Below are 20,913 nucleotides of genomic sequence, written 5' to 3'. Positions count from 1 at the left end.
ATAGTATGAAATTTTATAATGCATGTTCATTCACGCTCGTAAATTTTGCTAATGGTAAAATAATATAATATTCTATTACTGTATACCAGTACAGGCTTTCCATAAAAATATTATAATGCTTTATCTTCATTGTTCCACGTGGGTTCACACGTTAGATTAGAATAGTGGGCAAACTTAAAAAAAATAAACACACACACACACTTCTCAACGGCGACGTTCTATGAAAGTGGCCTTATTCGAAAAGATCGTGTGAATTATAAAACTAATTGAACGCAATTATAGTTAAGAATTATTTTTAAAATAGGTCACTTTAAAATTATGATAAAAACCAAACACAATTATTGTGACGGTATAACTGTCATAATTGTTGCGTTTTTAGTAACGTATAGATTACTAAATAATTTTTTTAATATTTCCATATCATTATTTCTTAAAAAATTATTTTCACAATTAAAAACACTTTCTTGCAAGAAATACGATTTCAAAACATATTTTAGAGCAACATAGTGATGACTTAAAAATGAAAATTTCTACCATAGAAATGTTAGTAATCAAGCGTCTTAGAAAATATTCGGAAGGTTTTTTTTTAATGAGCCTATCCACTCAATAAATATAGTGTACATCGGAAATTGTTATAAATTTTCTCCAAAGTATACATTATTGATAAATATCATTAGAGGAGTTCTTCTTTCGAAATGTGGCTCTATTGTTTCGCCTTTCGGATCTGTGGACTTTCCTATTTAAATGAAAGTGATTTAGTCACATTGTCGCGTGTTTTACTTCCGGCTGTAATAATAACTATTATTGTTAAGGATACTCTTCGAAATGTATACAAGGAAAAAACTAAAATGTGTTGTACATCGCCCGGAACTACGGTCGTTGGTTAGTTGGTAGGTAGATCCAATCGCAATGAAGTTTTCGCAGAAGTCCGTTCTGGTTTTTAGAGCCTGACCCGTTTGCTCGCACTTTAATTATTCCATTAATCGTAGACAAGGTTGTTTTTTCTCGGTTCGCCGACAATAGTTAACGATAATGAGCAGTTAGCAGTTTTTGTTGAGACTGTCGTTTTACAGTCGAAAATGTTTTGGCGGAAAAACGGCAACGGCGAAGGCAATGGAAAGGAGGAAATGACATACGGCAAGCGACACGATACTCCCCAGCACCAGCCGTCGTCGGTCACCATATGGTTAACACCGTGAAAATGATGATGAAAATTCAAGCCTTTCCCTTGTGTCTAAGAGGTGACAAAATTACCCGTTTTGCCGAATACGAAATAGTAATAAATCTGTGTGATAAAAAATGCAAAACAAAATCATCGAACTAAGTAGCAGATTGAATAAAAAGTATTAGTTTTGTTCACTGACGATGGATTTCATTTAAAGTTTAACGTCTTGTTTGCTGTTTCGTTCGATTTTTGTACTTGGAATTAGAAAACAGGCTCTCAGATGTTTTCTCGTAGTACATGCGCTAAGCGGTTGCTCGTTATTTACATTATTTTCGTCAACCGCTTTATTATAATTATTAACAAATATTACAAAAATAATACAAAAACGATCGGAACGTCCTTGGCTGTTGTCAGCAACAATACGCCATGTCACCATTTATCCCGTGTATATATATTATCATAAAAGCAGCAGCTATACGGCTTCGCGACCGTTAACACAACAACAATAATAATGTATTAAACGGTTGTCAAAAAAATTAAATTAAGATTTTCTATTATAAGTGTTGAGCAATGCAGCGATTCCATATTGTTATAATCTTATCATTTTTCAACGCACCGGCTACAAAACATAACGATCAACGGACCAATGAATAAATGAATGAACAGGTCCGCACAACCATAAAAACCCATGATATTATAAATTGCATAGTTAACTGTTGTTTTTAAATTCTATTGCAGTCTACGATTTAAAAAAAAAAACATGTGCAGAAACCACATAATGATTTTCTATTTTGTCAAAGGGCACGCTCTTTAGACGACTATTCATAAAAAAAAACTATGAACAAGACGGCTAACTTGGACAGAAGTACAAACATACTATTATTTAAAGGAAGGGTGACTTCAATGTGTAGTCACGAGTGTTGTCTCAAGTGGACGGGAGCAACGGTGGCGGGTGCCCAGAGAAAATGAGCTGTCCGTTTTTTTGCGAGTTAAATAAGCTGCTCGGGGGTAAATAAGTTGTTGAAACGTCTATAAGCGAAAAGTTTTTGCTGTTCCGTCGAGGGTGCAATTATTTACTTGTCGTTGTTTGGCAATGTATGGATACGTCATGAGTTTATAATAGATACCCGAGGTGTATCTGTTTCTTCGCTGGCAAGACTAACACGACCGTGTTAGTTTTGCCAGCGAAAGCAAATATCAAAATACAGGTATGTGCCTGCGCGCGTAGTGTCATAGATGGATCGGGATTCTCCTTAATATATACAATAAACACCTTCCACTGCATTTTCCCACAGCTGCTGCACGGCAACCGTACTAGTGACAAGATTTCAAAATATCTAAAAAGACGAAAGAACCCGAGTTCTTTTTTTATATTTTCAAAACCGGAGCAGTACCCCAGCGCACATGAATTATGTACAAATACTACTTAGGAGAGTATATAACGTGTGCTGCACGAAACCAATAAAAGATCTTGACGGCAGCTGTTCGACAATCACCGGTTCATTCTACACCGGCAACGACGTTTTTGATATCGTGTTTTTTATTTGACATCATAAACGTTGTTCGACATAATTTGATATTTTTACGTCTACTAGTTTTTTAACTACAAGTTTTACACTCGAAATGAACACCGCAGCGTATTTTCTTCTCACGGATGGTCAGCGTCTCTAGCCTGTGACTAGAAATTGCATAATACAATCGACCCCCTTATTGATCTACAAAGGGTGATTTTTATGGGTTACGACAGAGAGACAGCCTTGGTCCCTGGAATAAAAAAGACGATCAAAGGCGTTTGGCAAGAGTTATAATACCCAAAAACCAGTTTTGTGTTTTTTAAACTGGCCATATGACTTGGTAAACTCGCGTTTGCGACAATAATGATTTCAAGAATACAAACAGTAATCGTGTGTGGTCACCACTTGGCCATTAAAAATATACTCCAAACAAAAATCGAAAAAATCTCAACGTTAACGAATATTCGACGAAAATCTCCTGTGTCTGATTAAAAACGTTCTTGTGTACGAGGCGATCAAGGAGAAAACCGGAAACGCAAATATTATTTCGGCAGGGTGAGATCGCGTTTGTTTTTATAGTCTACATAGTTTTTGGAGGGAGTTTCTCGTTAGCATCACACCGGCAAAGTGAAATTCCGTCATACACGGCCTACGTTACCCCGAGGGTGATCAGCTGTTCACCGAGATCGCCGTGTATTATACTACAGTGGTAGCAGCTGCCCCTCAGGTGAGCACATGTTGCTGGCCTTTGTAAAACTTTTTCTCCCGTATCTCAGTTGCCAACTGGTAAAACCGTTGACGTTTTTACGGGCCGCATCACAAACCGCGTGCCATTTTGACGGAAAACTGTACGAACCTACATTGATACCCGACTCGCGACGATTTTGGCAACCACTGACAGAACACGCCGTGTATGTGTGTACTATTTGAATAGCGTATCTGGCGGACCGTGAACGACCGGTAATTAGCGCCGAACAGTCAAGGTGGGACGGCCGTATGTGTGTGAGGTATATCGAAAACACGCCGCACACGGTAGTAACGTCGCCGTCGTTTACTCTACTATTAGATGACACCCACGCCTATCGACTATTATCTAACCTAAAATATACGGGTACAAACGAAAAGCCGGCCTCCAAAATAACAGTGGAAATCCTTGTCACATACAAATCAATAGAAAACTGACAAAAAGTTGCTGTAGCACTGAGATCTCCAAAAACATTTGCAATGAACCGCTTATCTCAACGAAATTACATTATCTTTCGACAGATAATTTTTTTTGGTCTATCGCGACACTTTTCTAAACTTTCCAAATACTAAGACGCGTGAACGACCGATAAATATGTTAAAATGTTGTTGCCTGATTGACGGCATACTCGCCATTGATTTTTAAACGAAAAATAATCATGTGCCCGATAAGAGATAAAAAAATACTGAGAATATCTAGTGAAAGAGATGTAACGATGTGAGGGTGTGCATGCATAATACATGTACATTTCGAATATACTGCAGACGTGTCCTCGTTCGGCCAGACCAATTATTACCATCATACGAGCCAAGCCTTAGCACATATTTGTACTTGTGTGTGGAACGCGGTACGCGCATTTACACGCAAGCTTTACGTCGTATGTCGCATGTATACAAAATGTAATATCTATATGTATACTACACCGTGCACTATGTACGCGGGACACATGACAGTACGACAATACTGAGGATTACCTAAACGTTATACATATTGCATATCATTGTACGCGAGTATTTGTACATACATAAACACAAACTGAGAGAATTTAGTCGGATTTTAATTTTTTTTGGTTCCCACGGCTGTCGCCGCTATCGATATAATATACAAGTGACAATAGACGAGTCAATATTTACCTCTTCTTCGCCGGATACCAAGGGGTCGATGTTGTTACATAAGCCCGTGACTTGAGACCCGTCGACGGCGCTTTGCGCCGTTTGCTGTTGTGCCGGCGGTGTGCCTGTGGGCGCCATATTCATAGCTGCGGCTGCTACTGCGGCTGCCGTGGCGGCGTCCAGTCTGTGTTTCTTGAGGGTGCCGGCGGCCTCAGGTCCGTTGTACGCACCACAACGGGCCCTCTTCAACCCGCCAACGGCGACGGCCTCCACGATTCAACCGGGTGGGTGTAATGCTGCTCGACGATGACGGCGACCAAATCTTGCGCCAACATGGGGGGGTACCACTGGGGCAGGGAAAACTCGGGGTCGATTTCTGGGGAGGTCACACTCACGATAAAGGAGGGTAACGGACGACGGATAAAACGTACAAACAATAATAAAACTAAACAACCCGAAGGAACGGCGTTGGTACTTGTGTGTGTGAGTGTGATGTTATTAATAAAAACGTGTGTGAATGGTTGTGATGGTGGTGGTGTTCAGTGTAAAGGTAAAAATATCGCGGTGGGCGCGTGAACAAACGTACGACTGCCGCCGTGTCGGAATTGCGTCTAATCGTCTCCGCTAACCCAGCCGTAGTAGTCGTCGCCGTTGAGCGCCAAGTGGCGGCACGACGGCGGCGCTCGTGTGCTGCGACGGCCGACCGTACCCGAACCACGCCGAAATCACCGGAACAGGAAGCCGGAGCGGGCGGGCGTAATACGAACCCACCGCCGCTTCGTCATTCAACAACACCTCACCGCCTTCGACCGCCGATGCATACGCCGTTTCCATTGTTTTCGGTTATGTAAAAATCGGGTTCCACGGCGACGTCCATGATTATGATGAGACTTTTCCGTGTCGACTATAAAGACACGGGCACGGTATGCCTGAAAACTGATTGGCCCTTAAAATTATTAATGCTCGCGCTGAGCAATGATTTACTAATATAATCAGGTACAATAATTATTATCGTACCTGATATAGTATCCTTCAATGAATAGATATCCACTGGACGGCTCTTCGTCTATGTTGACTGTTACTCGCACACACTAAATTATCTTAATATTTTGACACTTTTAATCAAAGTATCGCCCAACGACGTACTGAAGACGTTTTGAAAATTAAATAATCTATTTGATTTGGACAAAAGAGATTATTTTCGACAAGTCTACTGTTACGTAAGCTATAAAACATTGATTTATTTTTCAGCATATAATGATCGAGTTAAATTTTTTATTATTATCCAATTAACTGAAAGGTCTTCGAATTTGGAAATGTTGACAGTTTTCATTGCAGTTATTATATTTAAATGATTTTTAAAAACTAACAAAGTAATATTTTCATATTACTTAAACTATTGTTATTAGCGGTATTATTTTAAACATGATATTTCAAAAAACAGTTTTGAAGACAAGCCATCGGTCTTTTTTCTAACTAATTTTTAAATAAATTAATCGAAGAGCATTACTTAACCTACTGAAAATCTAAATACTAAAAACAAGTCCATTTTGTAAATTAAAAAGATAATACTTTTTATATAGCACTTGAATAGTTTAACGTCAAAAATGAAAAAACAATACATTTACTTTGAAATAAAGCCGCTATCGTTGCTGATGGTAACATTTCGTGTGTTTGATCATTATGATAATACACAGTCCACAAATAAAGGGACAATGCGTCGAATAAGCAAAAATGATTGCATGAAACTTTATTATAGATTGGAAGAGTATATTTATAGATATAAATGTACACACAAACATAATAACCACAATATAGGACAGGTGAAGTAAAAAGAAGATATACACAAGTTCAATGTTTGTAAGTCAGTATGTAAAGAATAAAAAACAATGAATTTATTGCATGAAATAATTAGTTTTATAAATTTAAATATTACTATTAACACTTAATAAATAAAAAATACATTAACAGTAGTGAATTACTTTAAGTGTATTATGTAATTATAACTACATGTTGATGTTCCTAGGTCAGTGCACTACTTGAAATGTGTCTTCTAAGAATCTAAAACAGAAAACTGGAAAAGAAAGGCGATTCGAAGAGATGACAAGTAGAATGTGTTTGCCCGAGTACGCACAGCACCGTTAACTATGCTGAGATCATGTATACACTTAATATTATGTTGAATCATATTCAATGCACGTCCCAGTAAAAGGTTTATTATTCATAAGAAATTCGGTGCGATAAACTAATAAGGCCTGTCGATTTTTTTTCGAAATTTATTCGAGTGACAATATTATAATTTCAACGCGTAAGTAACACTTTTAATCACGTTAGATAATGTAGTAAATATTTTATTTTAATTTTGGCATGAAACTAAATCAAAAACATTGTAGCACAGTGGGGTCGCGACATAGTTGGGACAAGTATAGATGATATCTGACTGTGATAAAAATTACTATCATAAGAAACGCTTCGATACTAATCTATAGTTAATGTTTAATTCTGAGGATTAGTAATTCATTGATTTAAAAATATAATATATAGAATAAATACTAATTATAGTTATTAAATTTAGTTTGAAATTGATATTCAATAATTTAATATTGTAATTTTAATGGAAAAATTACAAAAATAATAAAGTAGTTGTATATTTCTTTTTTTAACATGATAACAATTTTAAAGGCTTGATGCAATACATTTCAAAAAAAAAAAAATTTGTTACTTATGAATAAATACACTGTTCTACAAGAAATGTTCATCAGATCAAAAATATACTACTTTTGACATTACTACTAATTCATAAAAAATAAATATTTACACATAAAAAAAATTATTAAAAGAAAAAAAAAAATTGATTTAAAATATTACTAATTTTGATTTTTAATATGTTAAAAGTAATCATTGAAAAATGTCATTGTTAACCTCTTTCTTGGTCCTTAAAAGTTTATATTAAAGAAAGTTACACTTGTTACCATAACTTTTAAATCAAATTGCAAGTTTAAAATTGACATCATTAGATAATTTTATAAGAATTAAAAAAAATGTATTCTTAAGATGAGAATGCAATCAAGGAATTTTAAAATTACTATTTTTTTATTTTTATCCTAATAGATAATAAAATACATATCATAGTAATCATTTCTAAGTAACTTTTGATATTTAAAAAGATTCTAAAATTGAAATATTCAAAACTTAATTAATTTTAATGATTTTTTTTCAACTAAAAAAACAAATCTGTAAGTTGTTAAAAAAATCTAATCAAATAAGCGTATTATAAAATTTGTTTATAATTGTAAAATCCCATTGTTAAATTCAGGTGAAACTAAAAATAATTTTTTTTTAGAAATAAATTTTAGATTTATATAGCAGCATGTTACCAAAAAAATTGCAATATAATAGACTAGTATTAACCCACATAAATACAAATAATTACAAAATTAAAAAGTTATTAAAATTTGTAGTTGAAACTTGTCATATCAAGTCTAATTCGACAATATATACTTTTATAGCAATAGAATTAATGATTATAATTATCGTATGGAGAAAGTTGGTTTAGCAACATTTTATATGATAAAGATGATTTTTTTTTTCAATTTTAAAGGGTTATATATTTAGCTAGATACTAGTTGTGATCATTTGATGTATCGATAAAAATATTGGTCGAATGAGAGCTGAGAAAATGAATGATGGCCATAAAAAAAATCACACAGTAAAATAATTTTAATATGAATAAAGAATTTCTTCTCACGAGGGGAGACTATAGTAATGGGGTCCTTAATTTTCATTGAAGTTATTAAATTTAAATTAGATAAAAATCAAATTAGTTGAAAAGTGTTTTCTAACTCAAAAAGAATTAAGGAAAAAATTCAATCCAATTTAGAGTTTGGACTTAATACCTAAAGCGTGAAAGACTCAAGTGTACGGACTCGACAACCTACGTCGCATTTGTTCGGAAAATAAAAATGAAAATTTTAGCTAGTTCAAATTTAAAGTTATTTTTCTCGACTTAAAAGAGGCAAAAAACTTAAAATAGTTTAACTTTTTATGATATGTCAATCAGATTTATATAATATTAAGAAAATCAGAGTAAGGTATTTTTATAAAAAACAAAATACAAAACCTAGAATTTTAACATAAAAATAGCATATTTTTGAATATGGTAGCTATTTTCACCAAGAAGACAACGTAAAGATCAACATTTTTTTTTTATATTAAAGTATATTACATAAGCTTTGATTTATGATATATATATTTATATAAGTGTCAGTATTTTCAGGAACATATTGTAACAATTAAGTTGAAAAAGTACTAATTTCTATACACATGTTTAAAGTTCTGAACCCCCTTGTATGAAAGGAAATGGTCCGATTTAAAAAATATATATATATCGGATGTAATGTGTGTATATAAAGTATTTTCAAAAAAAATTGTACTGATCCATACATTTTTCAAAAAGTTATAGTAATATAAAGTTAAAAATATAAAATTAAGAATTTTATATTTTAAAACGTACTATGAAATTGTGAAAAGGAATTTCGGAAACAATGTTACCATCATCAGTGCTATATTTTGTAACTTTTTATTTAAGTTAAATAATTAGGTGATTTATTTAGATAAGCCCTAACTCTGCCCATAATCAAGATAGCTAAGCTATGTCAGCCTAGATTAGCCTTTATAAAAACCTTTAAACATAACATCTTCAATACATTTAATCTACGTTTTTGAATTCAATTGAGTCAGTTAAGACTCCGTAAAATTGTATAATTGAGTTAAAAAAAGGTGAAAAATAATTTTTTTAAATATATTGTAAGTGCTATGATAGGTCCCGCATTTATGTGAGGTATTGTGCAACGCGTTTTTTGCGTATCTTTCCATCTGCTGTGTCACAGGCTACTGAAAGTATAGATGTATAATTTATATTTTATTCATGAAGGCATTTTTTAAATGGAAACTCTACAGTAAAGTACATGAGTACCATTATATGATATTCGTGAAGAAAAAAACAAGGTTTTACGTTATATGCATTTTGAGTATCCACTACCCCGTCAATAAATTTGAAACCTATGAAATATACAAACGAACGAAAAGAAATGAGTGATGTTGCCACTATATTATTATATTCTTTAATATTAAAAAAAAAACCGGAGGCGTTTCTGTATTTGAAGTTCTTGATAACTTTTTTTAAAACATTAAAAATGGAATCACAACACTTTTCATGTCGCAATATATGACATATTTTATTCCTTTAAAATAAAATATCCTTTTTATTTACTAAATTTCATTGATAAAACAAACTAGATCAATATTACTAATACATAATTTATGGTCTAAACACTCTACTAGATAATACCAACTCGAATACTTAAAAAATATAATTTAAACATAATTCTGTTATCAAATAACAAACTTGTTACACTTTTTGACAATGATATCCTTATCTACATTTTTTAGTCAGTATGTTGTTCATACATAATTTATAAGTAATATATTCTTTTGATACGACAACGAACAATTTACATTGATTTTTTTAAAACGTTTATGCTAATTATTCAGCTAAATTGTTGTTTTATAGTAAAAAAAAAATAAACTAGTGAAATCTTATTTTACCCTCCTTATTAATGCCAATAATTTTATTCCAAAACGTATTCAGTATCGATACTTAATTTAATATGAGTTCCTTAATAAATAAAAATGAGATTAGCTATTGTAAATTGTAATTGATGTCCATTAACGATAAATATCTTTCTTATGCAGTCTATTATTTGCTAATTAAAAAATATATATGTTTTATTTTCGCTAAATAAATGTCTGCATTTAGTGTACTATAATGTATTTTTTTCTAAAATACTGTTCAGTATTAAATCATATATATGTATTAAAATTACATTGAAAAGTGACGTAGTGTGTTATTGTCATCAACTAAATTGAAAGAAAATTACACAATTAAAGCGAATTTTACAAAAAAATTTTTTTCAAAATCATTGTTTGAAATGAATTCCATAACATCTATTTAATAATGTACGGTACGATTACAGATGTCAATTTGTGTGCGCTCTGATAGTTATTATTAACGAATTTCACTTATCTTCGTTATAATCTATCTGATCAGTGATTATGAAATAATTATTTACCTGAAATACTATGTACACAAATAGACAGCACAACAAACCATCCAAGCGAATCCTAGTGCGCAAGTAACCTTGCCCCAGTATTATTACATAATTAAAATAAAGTGTTTGCCAGACGAAACTATAATAATGTATGCGGCTTTGACATCTTGATTGTATACAATATGGCATAGACCAGACATTGAAACCAGCAAAACTGGCGAACGTGAATTAAAAGATACGTTTGTCAGCTATACAACAGCAACAGATCACAACTACACAACGATTGTTATGATAATGGTTATTATTATCGTAGGCACTAATTGGATGAATTCATTTTCAATAAATTCATACTACTTGCAGTATGGATTGTAGGTAATACTCGGGAAGAGAATTGGTCGGTGTATAACAATGTGTAGAAATAGGAAGAATTAACAAGTATAATATGAATTAGAGAAACATTGAAGAACAAAACACATCAACCGATTGATTTATTTACAGGGAGGTGCACGTACGTTAAACGTTGGTTAGTTTCAAAATTGTACATGAGCCTTATGAGTTCAACGCGCGATAGAAATTTGTACGATATATTTTTGTATTTTTTTTAAATTTAAACAGCAATACAAAAAGTTTTTCATTAAAAATGGTTCAGTTTTTCTATACAATTAACAAATGAATTTTTAAGTTGATGTTATAAAGTAATTTTTTTGTTGTTATATATTTGTTGCAACAGTATGTCATATAAAAATCGTATTGTTAATAATACATAATAATGTGCTCACTTAAAGATCATTTTTGTAGTTCATACAAGTGAATAACACTAATAATATATTCGGTACATAATTTAATTCATAAATAAATAGTACAATTCAGAACTAACGGTTTATCATAAATCACTGTATTACTCACAAACAAAAACTCAATACCAAAAAAAAATATTTTTGGTTTTTTTTAATTGTATATTAAATATATATTAATATATATTTCTTAATTTATCAGCTATTATTTACTTTTTTTTATTCATTCCTTATAACCCATTGAGCCGAACTCCATTTTTTAAAATAACGTGTATTTAGCAATAGCTATAGCTTATAAATAAGGAAATAATCTAATTAAGAAAATGACTGCCCGATAACAACTTTATTAGTCCATTCATTGGAAATGTATGCAAACAATTAAGTCATTTGGAAGTTATTAACATTTTAAAATATCGACTGGTGGTTAAGCGCAGTTACTGCTATTTTTTTATCATTAGTCATATCTCGGTTATATTTCTCTTCCTACCTAAGTAAAAAATGTGAATAACTTCCATAATACTGGTCCAAAATTTGTTTTTGACCAGTAATTTTCTTAACTAGATTATTTTCTATTTAATAAGATAGTTAAATGTATATGATACTATTCGAAAAAATAAAGTGGACACCTCTGTATGATTACAGAAAGTAATTAATAGTTGATAAATTAACAAATATGTGTAACTAAAAAAGCTCAAAAATGTTTTTCAATATTTTATTTATTTTGTGAGTAATCGAGTGGTTTATCATAAACTGATAGACTTTACAGATCACGCCGTTTGTATAGTGGTACTCAGTGGTTGCTTCCCAAGTACCTATCTATGTGTGTAAACTAATATAATTTGTTAACATGTAATCAAACATATTTATACACCAAGAAAGACACACTAAATGAACTAACTGACGTAGTAAAGATAAAACAAAATTAAAATATGAATTAACAACATGAGTTATTACTTGTCGGCAGTTTTACCTGCGTACATCTATAATATTCTGCAGACACTCAGTTCTACCTGACATAAAGAATTCGAATGAGCACTTGTATTGATTATACTGATAAATTAGTTACGCCTCTATGAAAATTTATAATAACATGATAATAATATTATAACATAATATGAATGTTCAAGTTTTTTTTTCCAAACTATTTTTAAATAGAACATTTCCTCTCACAATAAGAAAAAGTTTTAATAAATTACAAAAACTAAAAAACAAATTTTTATTTTAAAATAGTTCAATGAGATAAATAAACGTTTAAGTAACTGATTTTTTGTTGCATATTTAAATAAACACATTTTTTGATAACTAAATATTAGCATATTTTAACTTCATTGAAAATTTTTTGATAGTGATAAATATTTTTCAAAATAAGATTTAAAGTTTTTTATTTGTTTACTTTATTTTACAATTAAATTGGACAGTTTAGTATAATAGTAGAAAATACACAAGTTGTAAAGTTATCAAAGGAGAATATATGAAATAACATACAATGATAATATTAAGATAAAGACAGGTGAGTTAATGAATAAGACATGATCATTAACAACTGTGTACAACAGACACCACAAATTCGTCTCGTGATAATAATGTTTGCCTAGAGATACGAATTAAAACTAAAACTGTCAAATATGTATAAGCATATATCAACTTGTGTTTATCGATTTGAAAAATTAAATACTATATTTGCAAATCATTTTAACTTGTGATTAAATAATTAAACATCTTATTATTATATGATAATATAAACAATAAGTAAATATAGTCCTAGATCTTTTTAATTAACTTTCAAATACAGTTATTAAATTATGACTACCTATTATGGTTATATAAATTATTATCCATCATAGTTAAATTGCTCACAGTTATTTTTGATTAGCTTCCATAAATTTTTAAAAAAATTTTACACGGTTTACTCATATTGTTATGAAAAAAATTCAAACGTTGATATATGAAAGTATTTTTTTACGATGTAGCACACGTCAATTACTTAATTAAATTTAATTTTTATTTTGGCAAGCATTAGTTAAAAGTGTGTGTTAATAATTAATCCAACACATCTCACTTACTAGTAGCTATTTATTTATTAAGCTGCAGACTAGCGATAACACAAACACACGCGTAAATTTAATATTTAATATTTTTTACACAGAACTTTTAGTAAAACTTTGTTACATAATAAGTACTTCGAGTTATACTATCAACTAATTACTTTACTTTAACATTATAAATAAATAATAAATCAATTGGTAAATAATTATTCAATTAATACAAATTTAACAAGTATACTTCTAAAACCCATAATTTAAATATTTTCTGTTACATTTGAATACTTTAACTTTTAAATAAAAAAATTACTTTTGTTCATACATTTTGTAAAAAAAAATATCTGAAATTAAATCGTACATTTTTATTCATGATAAAGTTTTATATATAAGTTTATGGAGAGTTCATATCTTAAAAGATACTTTAATATCAAATAGCTATCAAGTATCTCTTTATAGAATTCCATTTGTTTTCAGCATAGAAAATATCAAGAAGCTGAATTGTTCCATTAAAAAAACCTGAGAAGAAATCAAAAGCAAATGTTGTAACCGTTATGGTGGTTACAATACGTGTCACGTAAATTAAGTGTGCTATTGGGGCGGCAGTGATTAATGTTTGACTATGTAATAAAAGATACCGCTCGAAAAATCTGCACCATAACTTATATCCTCTAAATGGAAAAGGCCATTAAAGAAATTATAGGAATATCGATTCTGTTGTAAAAAAAAAGGTATAATCATCGTTAAATTATCGGCAACTAAGTCCTTTTGATACTTATGTTCGAAGAACTAATATATTTGTAAGGTGACAATATTTTCACAAGATATTCTTGAAAGGAGATCGTATAAAGCTTAAAAACATTTTTTAAATATATTATATTTCACTTTTTAAGAATTATATTTTTTATTACTTCTATTAAAAATTTTCTTTATTTTTCGTAGCAGATTTAGCAACAATAAAATTTACTGCTAGGATTGAAGACGATTGATTATAATGATATTGATATAATTACATGAAGTATATTATATACCCTGTGATTCTTTTATCGCAAAATACTCAATTTATCTTAAAGTAATGACTTATTTTTAAATTTTGTTAGCTACATATGTATTTGCAATTATCTATTATAAAATAATTTTTAGGTCCTTCTGTTATATTTTATATGGGTGTTAGTTTTATTTTTTTAAATAAAAACAGTTATATTTAACTAGCTTTAAGAACAAAAAATGATCCAACTAATTGTCGATCAGCCATATTGACTGGTCGACAATAAATTTTGGATCAGAACTTTGGAAGGTATTTACAATTTTGTATCTAGTTGGAAAAAGTAGAGCGGTCGAAATAATTTTTGGTCTAGTACTTTGGAGGTTTAAATGTTAATTTAAAGGTAAAAAAAAACAAGTGATTTTTTTATGCATATAGACGAAATAATAACAAAATAATTCTAATTAATATAAAACATATTTATGTTTGATAATTAGATTACGTATGAATAATTAGTAAATATACTTTAATTAAAAGAATACGTAATAATCTAAATGTATTATCTGCAGTATATAAATATCAATAATTTTTGAATAATGAAAACATTTTTAAGATCTGAATATTTCAGTTAACATAACTAACAATTGTAACATTTTAATCGTAACAATTGTAAAGTAGTAATTAATAGTAAATTAATTAGAAATGGGATCTGTAGCATATAATGACATTTATTAAATTTTTTTTTGTACCTACTAAATTAATATCACTTATAGCACATAGCTTAATAATTGAAAACAAGTTATAAAATAATATTATCACTGAATGAAAATAATATATGGAATCAATAGAGTGTCGTTTACTTTACTATATAGTTAGTGTCTCTTACAGCAAATACGACACATACTCAACAATGAAAGTTTAATGAAATTTAAAAGTGAACATTTTATTTAGTATAACTCAAAACTGTCAAAGAATAGTTTTTACTCATATTAACTGTAGTTCCAACTGTTTTGCAATCGATTTTCCCATTAATAAGATATTTATGGCTTCCATAAAGTCCTACAGAAAAGAAGTCTGTGAAGTTTCCCAATTTTAAACAGATGGCCATATCACTGAGACGTTACTAAAATATTAGTCATATTGGCGCTTTTTGTTAGTTTATATTATTAACAAAACTATTAAAAAATAAATTATATCATGCCTATATAATTAATTGGATAAAAATTTAAATTAGTAAATTACATTAACGAGTATTTATATGTGTTTTTTTCGTAAGTTTTAGTGTTTAAATTTTTATATATTTCTAATGTATAATGAGTAAAGTATTTAATAAATTAGGAAAGATTCTGTGAACCTTCGTGGAGTACAGTAACTAATTTAAATTTTATGTAGTCTGCTACACAGGGTGGTTAATTAAGCACACTATCCCTCATATTTTCAATCTTCAATGTTATGAAAATTTGAAAGAAAAAATTCAATGTTTTTTTTCAATCTTTATCTAAAATAAAACAATATTGTTATAGGTCAAACTAACTCGTGTTTAATCTATCTATAGAAAATTCGAATTTTAGCAAAAGCTTTTAAGAAGCATTCAATCAATTGACTATTTTTTTAGCATCATTGAAAATTTTTTTAATTAGTGTTATTCGTTACATTTTGTATTTAGTATCTATTTAAAAAATGTAATTTTATACCCTTATATTAAGGGCGTAGTGTGATGCAGTGAATCATTCAGTCACATTCAGCTGCGCTGTTAGTTACCGAATGGGTGACCATACGGAATTATAACAGTGACATGCATTGCCCTCTTACTGAATCCTTTAGTTATAATGACTTTGCGTCAGTTCGACAGTCGGTGTATAAATTCTATTGAATCATTAAAGTATAGAGCCGACCCTAAATAATTGGGCGAGGATATGATGATGACTTTGATACTCGTCGTATACTATTCATAAATTTTGAATCTATTTTAGTTATTGTTTCATTTATTATTTATTATTTTTATATCAAAACTAAGTAGATTGCTAGTTAAATAACTGGGTTATAATATCATAATATATAAATTTTCAAACTGTTAGGAATGAATGAATAACACGACAACAAATCGAATGCGCTTGTTATTGTTATATTTTTGGATTTTTCATTGAATTTTTCAAATATATTACAAAAAATTCGATCTATATGACTAGAAATAAGAAAAATTGTTAAAAACCAAAAATAATTATGGTTCCTAGCCTTGCTCTAATGTATCTAATGCAGTTTTGATCACCAGGTTTTCATCTGAAGGAGGCAATGGAGGTGCACGTGCCCCGAGTGACACTAAAAAATACTAGATAGCAAGTCACCAATATTGATTATAGAAATGTAGAGCTATTTTTATAGTGTTCATCGATTATTATTAGAAATTATAATTTGGCATAATAGTATAAATAATATTTTAAATCAAAATGTTATTTCTGACCCTGTAGATCCATTAATGGACAAAAATGAATTATCAAACCTTGATTTGTTATCTAAGCATTTTTTCTCCATAGTGGTGTCATCATCAATGGCGTAATTAAAATTTGAGTCTATGGGGGCTGAAGCCCCACTATTTTTTCAAACATAATTTACGTCTTCAAAATTTTAGGTAAATTAAAACTACATGATTCCTATCAAAAAAGTAAAAATGAAACTTTTACAAGGCATACGGAATGAGCTTAAAAAGTATTACATAGCAAATTGTTCGAGAACCACGTGTAACTAAAATTATCCAGTTATATAAAATTATATAAAATGTCAAAATTTATTTACTTTGTGACTATTTAATTAGGTTATTATAAACGGATCACTCTTTATAATATATAATTTATTCACACTGTTATCATTTAATTACTGAACCTGACAATTTTACAATCTAGGAGTTAATATGGTAGGAAATAAACTACAACTAGAGCAAGATATAAACATTTTTTTTTTCTAAGTCTTTAAAAAAACAAAATAGTATTCATTGGGAAATAGTCTTACAGTTCAAAAGTATAGTACGTTATAGCAACAATAAACTTACTACTTTAATGTACTCGAGTTTTAGTTGTAGGCAACAACGTTTACCTTATTTCCAATTTGCGTTTTGTTTACTTTCATCCAGTCAACTAGCCATCAAAAAAAAAACCCATCATGGAAAATGTTTTTAGGTTTGAATAGAAAAAAATATAGATGCATGAGTGCGCAATAAAAAGGGCACCTTTTTTATTTTATGAACGTCCAGTACCGTCATTTTTCAATCTTAAGCATTTGGTTTTTACAAGTGTTTTTTACTCGAGACAACATTTAACAAGCCATAAAGACAATATTGAAATATTTTTAGTATTCATGAATATCATTGAAAATGTAGTGTGACTTCATAAAAAAGTATACTTTCATCAGAAAACTTCAATGGTTAAAGTTTTACCTTTTTAAATTTTAATAATTTAAATGTGTAAACAGTTGACAATTTTTAATTATACCATATAATGCATGAATATGTATTACAAACAATAACTCCTGAATACTCCATGACTTATTTATTATGAAATAAAAAACTAAAACAAAGTCTTAGAAGTCTGATATACCATGCCGTTACCAAAACTATTCATTTTAAAAACCAATGAAAAGTAATACCTTCTCAGCTTCGCATCGAAGCTAANAAATAAAAAACTAAAACAAAGTCTTAGAAGTCTGATATACCATGCCGTTACCAAAACTATTCATTTTAAAAACCAATGAAAAATAATACCTTCTCAGCTTCGCATCGAAGCTAAAAAAAATGCATCGACACTAATCTGTTAAATTCACAATAATTTTTTATCTGTAATTTAAAATATGCTTTGTCTCAAAATTTTATCCAGATTTGTTAAGTAATTTTCTTCGTCACACAATATTCATTGAAAATTTTCTGTAATCCTTTAGATTAAACTTATTGCTAAGCAGTCAATTATTATCCTATGGTATTATGAAATCAATAAATTAATTAAAGAAATAATTCAAAATAAAATTATTTTTTTAGAAAACATTGAGCTATTTTTACTTAGACATCACAAAACATTAAAAAAAATTGAAAACTTTGGCTTTAAGACAAATAACTCATAGAAAAAATATTGTGGGAACATTATTTTTATTTAACCATGAAGACTTATTAAAAATCTTTAATTTGGTATAGATTTGAAAAACGTGGACATCCCAGAAAATTTTCAAAATTACCAATTTAAAAATTTCAGTAAAAAAAAAAAAAAGGAAGAACATTATGTATTATTATTATTATTGTGTATATTATGTATTGGGACATTTTGAATATTTTTAATGTTTCCTACATTCTTAGATTAGAATTAAGTTTATTATTGCAGTAGTTATTAATTTTATTGTTATTATGTATTAGTAAAAGCATTTGTAATATATTTGGTTTGGTCACAATTCTATAATGGATTCGAGTATAAAACATTTTTAACAAATTTGATAGTTTGACATATTATGGACCACATTTTAAGTTAACTTCTGAAATTTCATCTTCGTTTCGTCGTTTTGTTAAACAAATTTTAACAAATAATAATTACTTTTGCAACTTGTATCCTTATTTAAGGTATTAATGACAAAACATATTTACAAATAAAAAAAAAATAATAAGTTTTATATTTTGAATCGTAAACTATTTTTAATAAGTAGGCAATTTCACGGTATTTCAATTATAAAAAGTTTTTATGCTTTTCAATATTGAAACTTTGTTTTCCTTTAAAATGGCATTTCTACTATAAATTGACAAATAGGAAAAATGAAAATGAAATGTTTTAAGTATACTGATTACGCAACAACAGCGTGGTATATCTTGTACTGTCATTAATACTTGGCTTCTTTATCCAAATAGAATCTATTAGACCATAACCATTCAGAATACTTATTACATCTTGAGATCACGACGGCTATTTGAGAACACGATATAAAGGAAAGGAAACCTCACATAAGATGATTAAATATAGTAGATATCACCAGACTACTATTTAAATCAGAGACTGAACCGAATTATTTGTATACGTAACATATGATTAAAAAATATTAATAAAATAAAAATAAAGGTCAATATGTAACCAAAATTTGTCTAAGTTAATCTATATTTTAAAGTAAAATTTCTTTACGTTTATTATTATTCAACAGAAATTAATCGTTGACTATAAATATATATATATACCTTACATTCACAAAAATGTTTATAGCGTTCATGAAAAAATTTATCTAAGGATAATGTCATTTAGGTGATCTATTCGATCAAAGTTAGTGTATTCATTAATTTACTCTAAGTGCTCTTTTACAAAAGATTCGACAACGACTGAGCATTCGTTTTGAATTTTTGTGTGTCAGCTACTAAACAACAAATATGTTTAAGTCTATCAATGTTGATAATAGTAAATTAGATACTTTTCAACGGATTTCTATAAAATAAAAAAAACATCAATTTTCTATAAATGTCAATGAAATGATTCATATCTGAATAACTGAATGAAAAAAAAATATTTAGTTTCATTTCGGTTATAATTTGACCATTATGGACAGAAATAAAAAAATCATTATTATAATTTTTTTTTAAATCTTATGCTGCGTTTACAAACAATTCAATTTAAATTATGATTTAAATAGTAGTTTGTGATATCAACACACTTCTATATGAAATGTATTCATCATGTATGAGATTTCCTTTCTTTCGTAATAAATTCTAAAATAACCGTCGTAATTTGCAAAATACAATAAATATTCTTAATAGTCATGGTCTAATAAAAACTATCTGGATGAAGAACCAGTATTGTTTTTCAGACTTAAAGTTAAATAATAAATACTCTTATGCAGTGGCGTTCAAATATGATCTGGGTGGTTTTAAAAAGTTATCCACACAAAACACTCCCTCAATTTTACTATAAAATATTAATTTTAATTTAATCTTTTTCATAAAGTTTATGAAATATTGAATGCATAGAAATTTAAAAATTGAAAAGAAATAGAAATGTAAAAATAAAATAGAGAAGATATTGAAATGAAATAACATTAAGAAGCTATACAATAATTTTTCAATAAAAATTTTTTTTGAAGATTTTTGATATTATGCAACTATCAACCAAGTAAAAGTTTTTTCCATCATAAATATTCAACATATAATTATTACTTCAAATAATTTTCAAGTTCGATTAAATATTCTTAAAAAATTATGAAGTTCTATTTTTTTTTTTTTTTAGAATATATTCTCCTGTAATAATCTGCAAAAGAATATTCTCAAGCATATTCTTGTTACAGAAAATAATGTGTATACACAGCAATCGTTCTATTTTTTCGATGTTGATAAATTATATTTCATTTTTGTGTATACATTAAATGTTATAAATAGGTAGGGTCAAGTGGGGTAAATGGAAATGAAATTTACATGTTTTACAACTTTTATTAGATTCATGTAG

The 20,913-nt window shown here is 29.0% G+C and overlaps 3 protein-coding genes across 14 annotated transcripts in view; 1 reads left to right on the top strand and 2 right to left on the bottom strand.

Annotated features, from left to right (window-relative positions):
• Positions 1–5,189, bottom strand: part of LOC126896729 (protein couch potato) — a 34,459-nt gene extending 29,270 nt beyond the window's left edge. For 8 of the 10 annotated variants that reach the window (XR_007701908.1, XR_007701909.1, XR_007701910.1 and 5 more), the window contains exon 1: positions 4,558–5,189. Coding sequence is in view for 7 of the 10 variants with exons in the window: in XM_050669763.1 (XP_050525720.1) it covers positions 4,558–4,680 (123 nt within the window). In the remaining 3 variants the exon portion in view is untranslated. The remainder of the gene's footprint in view (positions 1–4,557) is intronic. The other 2 variants (XM_050669761.1, XM_050669765.1) reach the window with 1 other exon arrangement.
• The window catches only part of LOC126896731 (uncharacterized), a 395,864-nt gene that overhangs the window by 215,279 nt on the left and 159,672 nt on the right, over positions 1–20,913 (bottom strand). The gene's annotated exons all lie outside the window — the stretch shown is intronic.
• LOC126896721 (cytoplasmic dynein 2 intermediate chain 1) overlaps positions 5,524–20,913 on the top strand; it is a 32,427-nt gene continuing 17,037 nt past the window's right edge. The window contains exons 1-2 of one of the 2 annotated variants that reach the window (XM_050669743.1): positions 5,524–5,756; positions 6,563–6,844. The gene's annotated coding sequence lies outside the window, so the exon portion shown is untranslated. Of the gene's footprint in view, positions 5,757–6,165; positions 6,397–6,562; positions 6,845–20,913 lie in introns of those variants that run through there. The other variant, XM_050669742.1, reaches the window with a different exon arrangement.

The sequence above is a fragment of the Daktulosphaira vitifoliae genome, unplaced genomic scaffold (genome assembly GCF_025091365.1).
Source record: "Daktulosphaira vitifoliae isolate Bord-2020 unplaced genomic scaffold, ASM2509136v1 Scaffold_1, whole genome shotgun sequence".
Taxonomy (NCBI): Eukaryota; Metazoa; Arthropoda; class Insecta; order Hemiptera; family Phylloxeridae; genus Daktulosphaira; species Daktulosphaira vitifoliae.
Note: the sequence above shows the minus strand (reverse complement) of the source record. Positions and strands in the feature narration are given on the sequence as shown.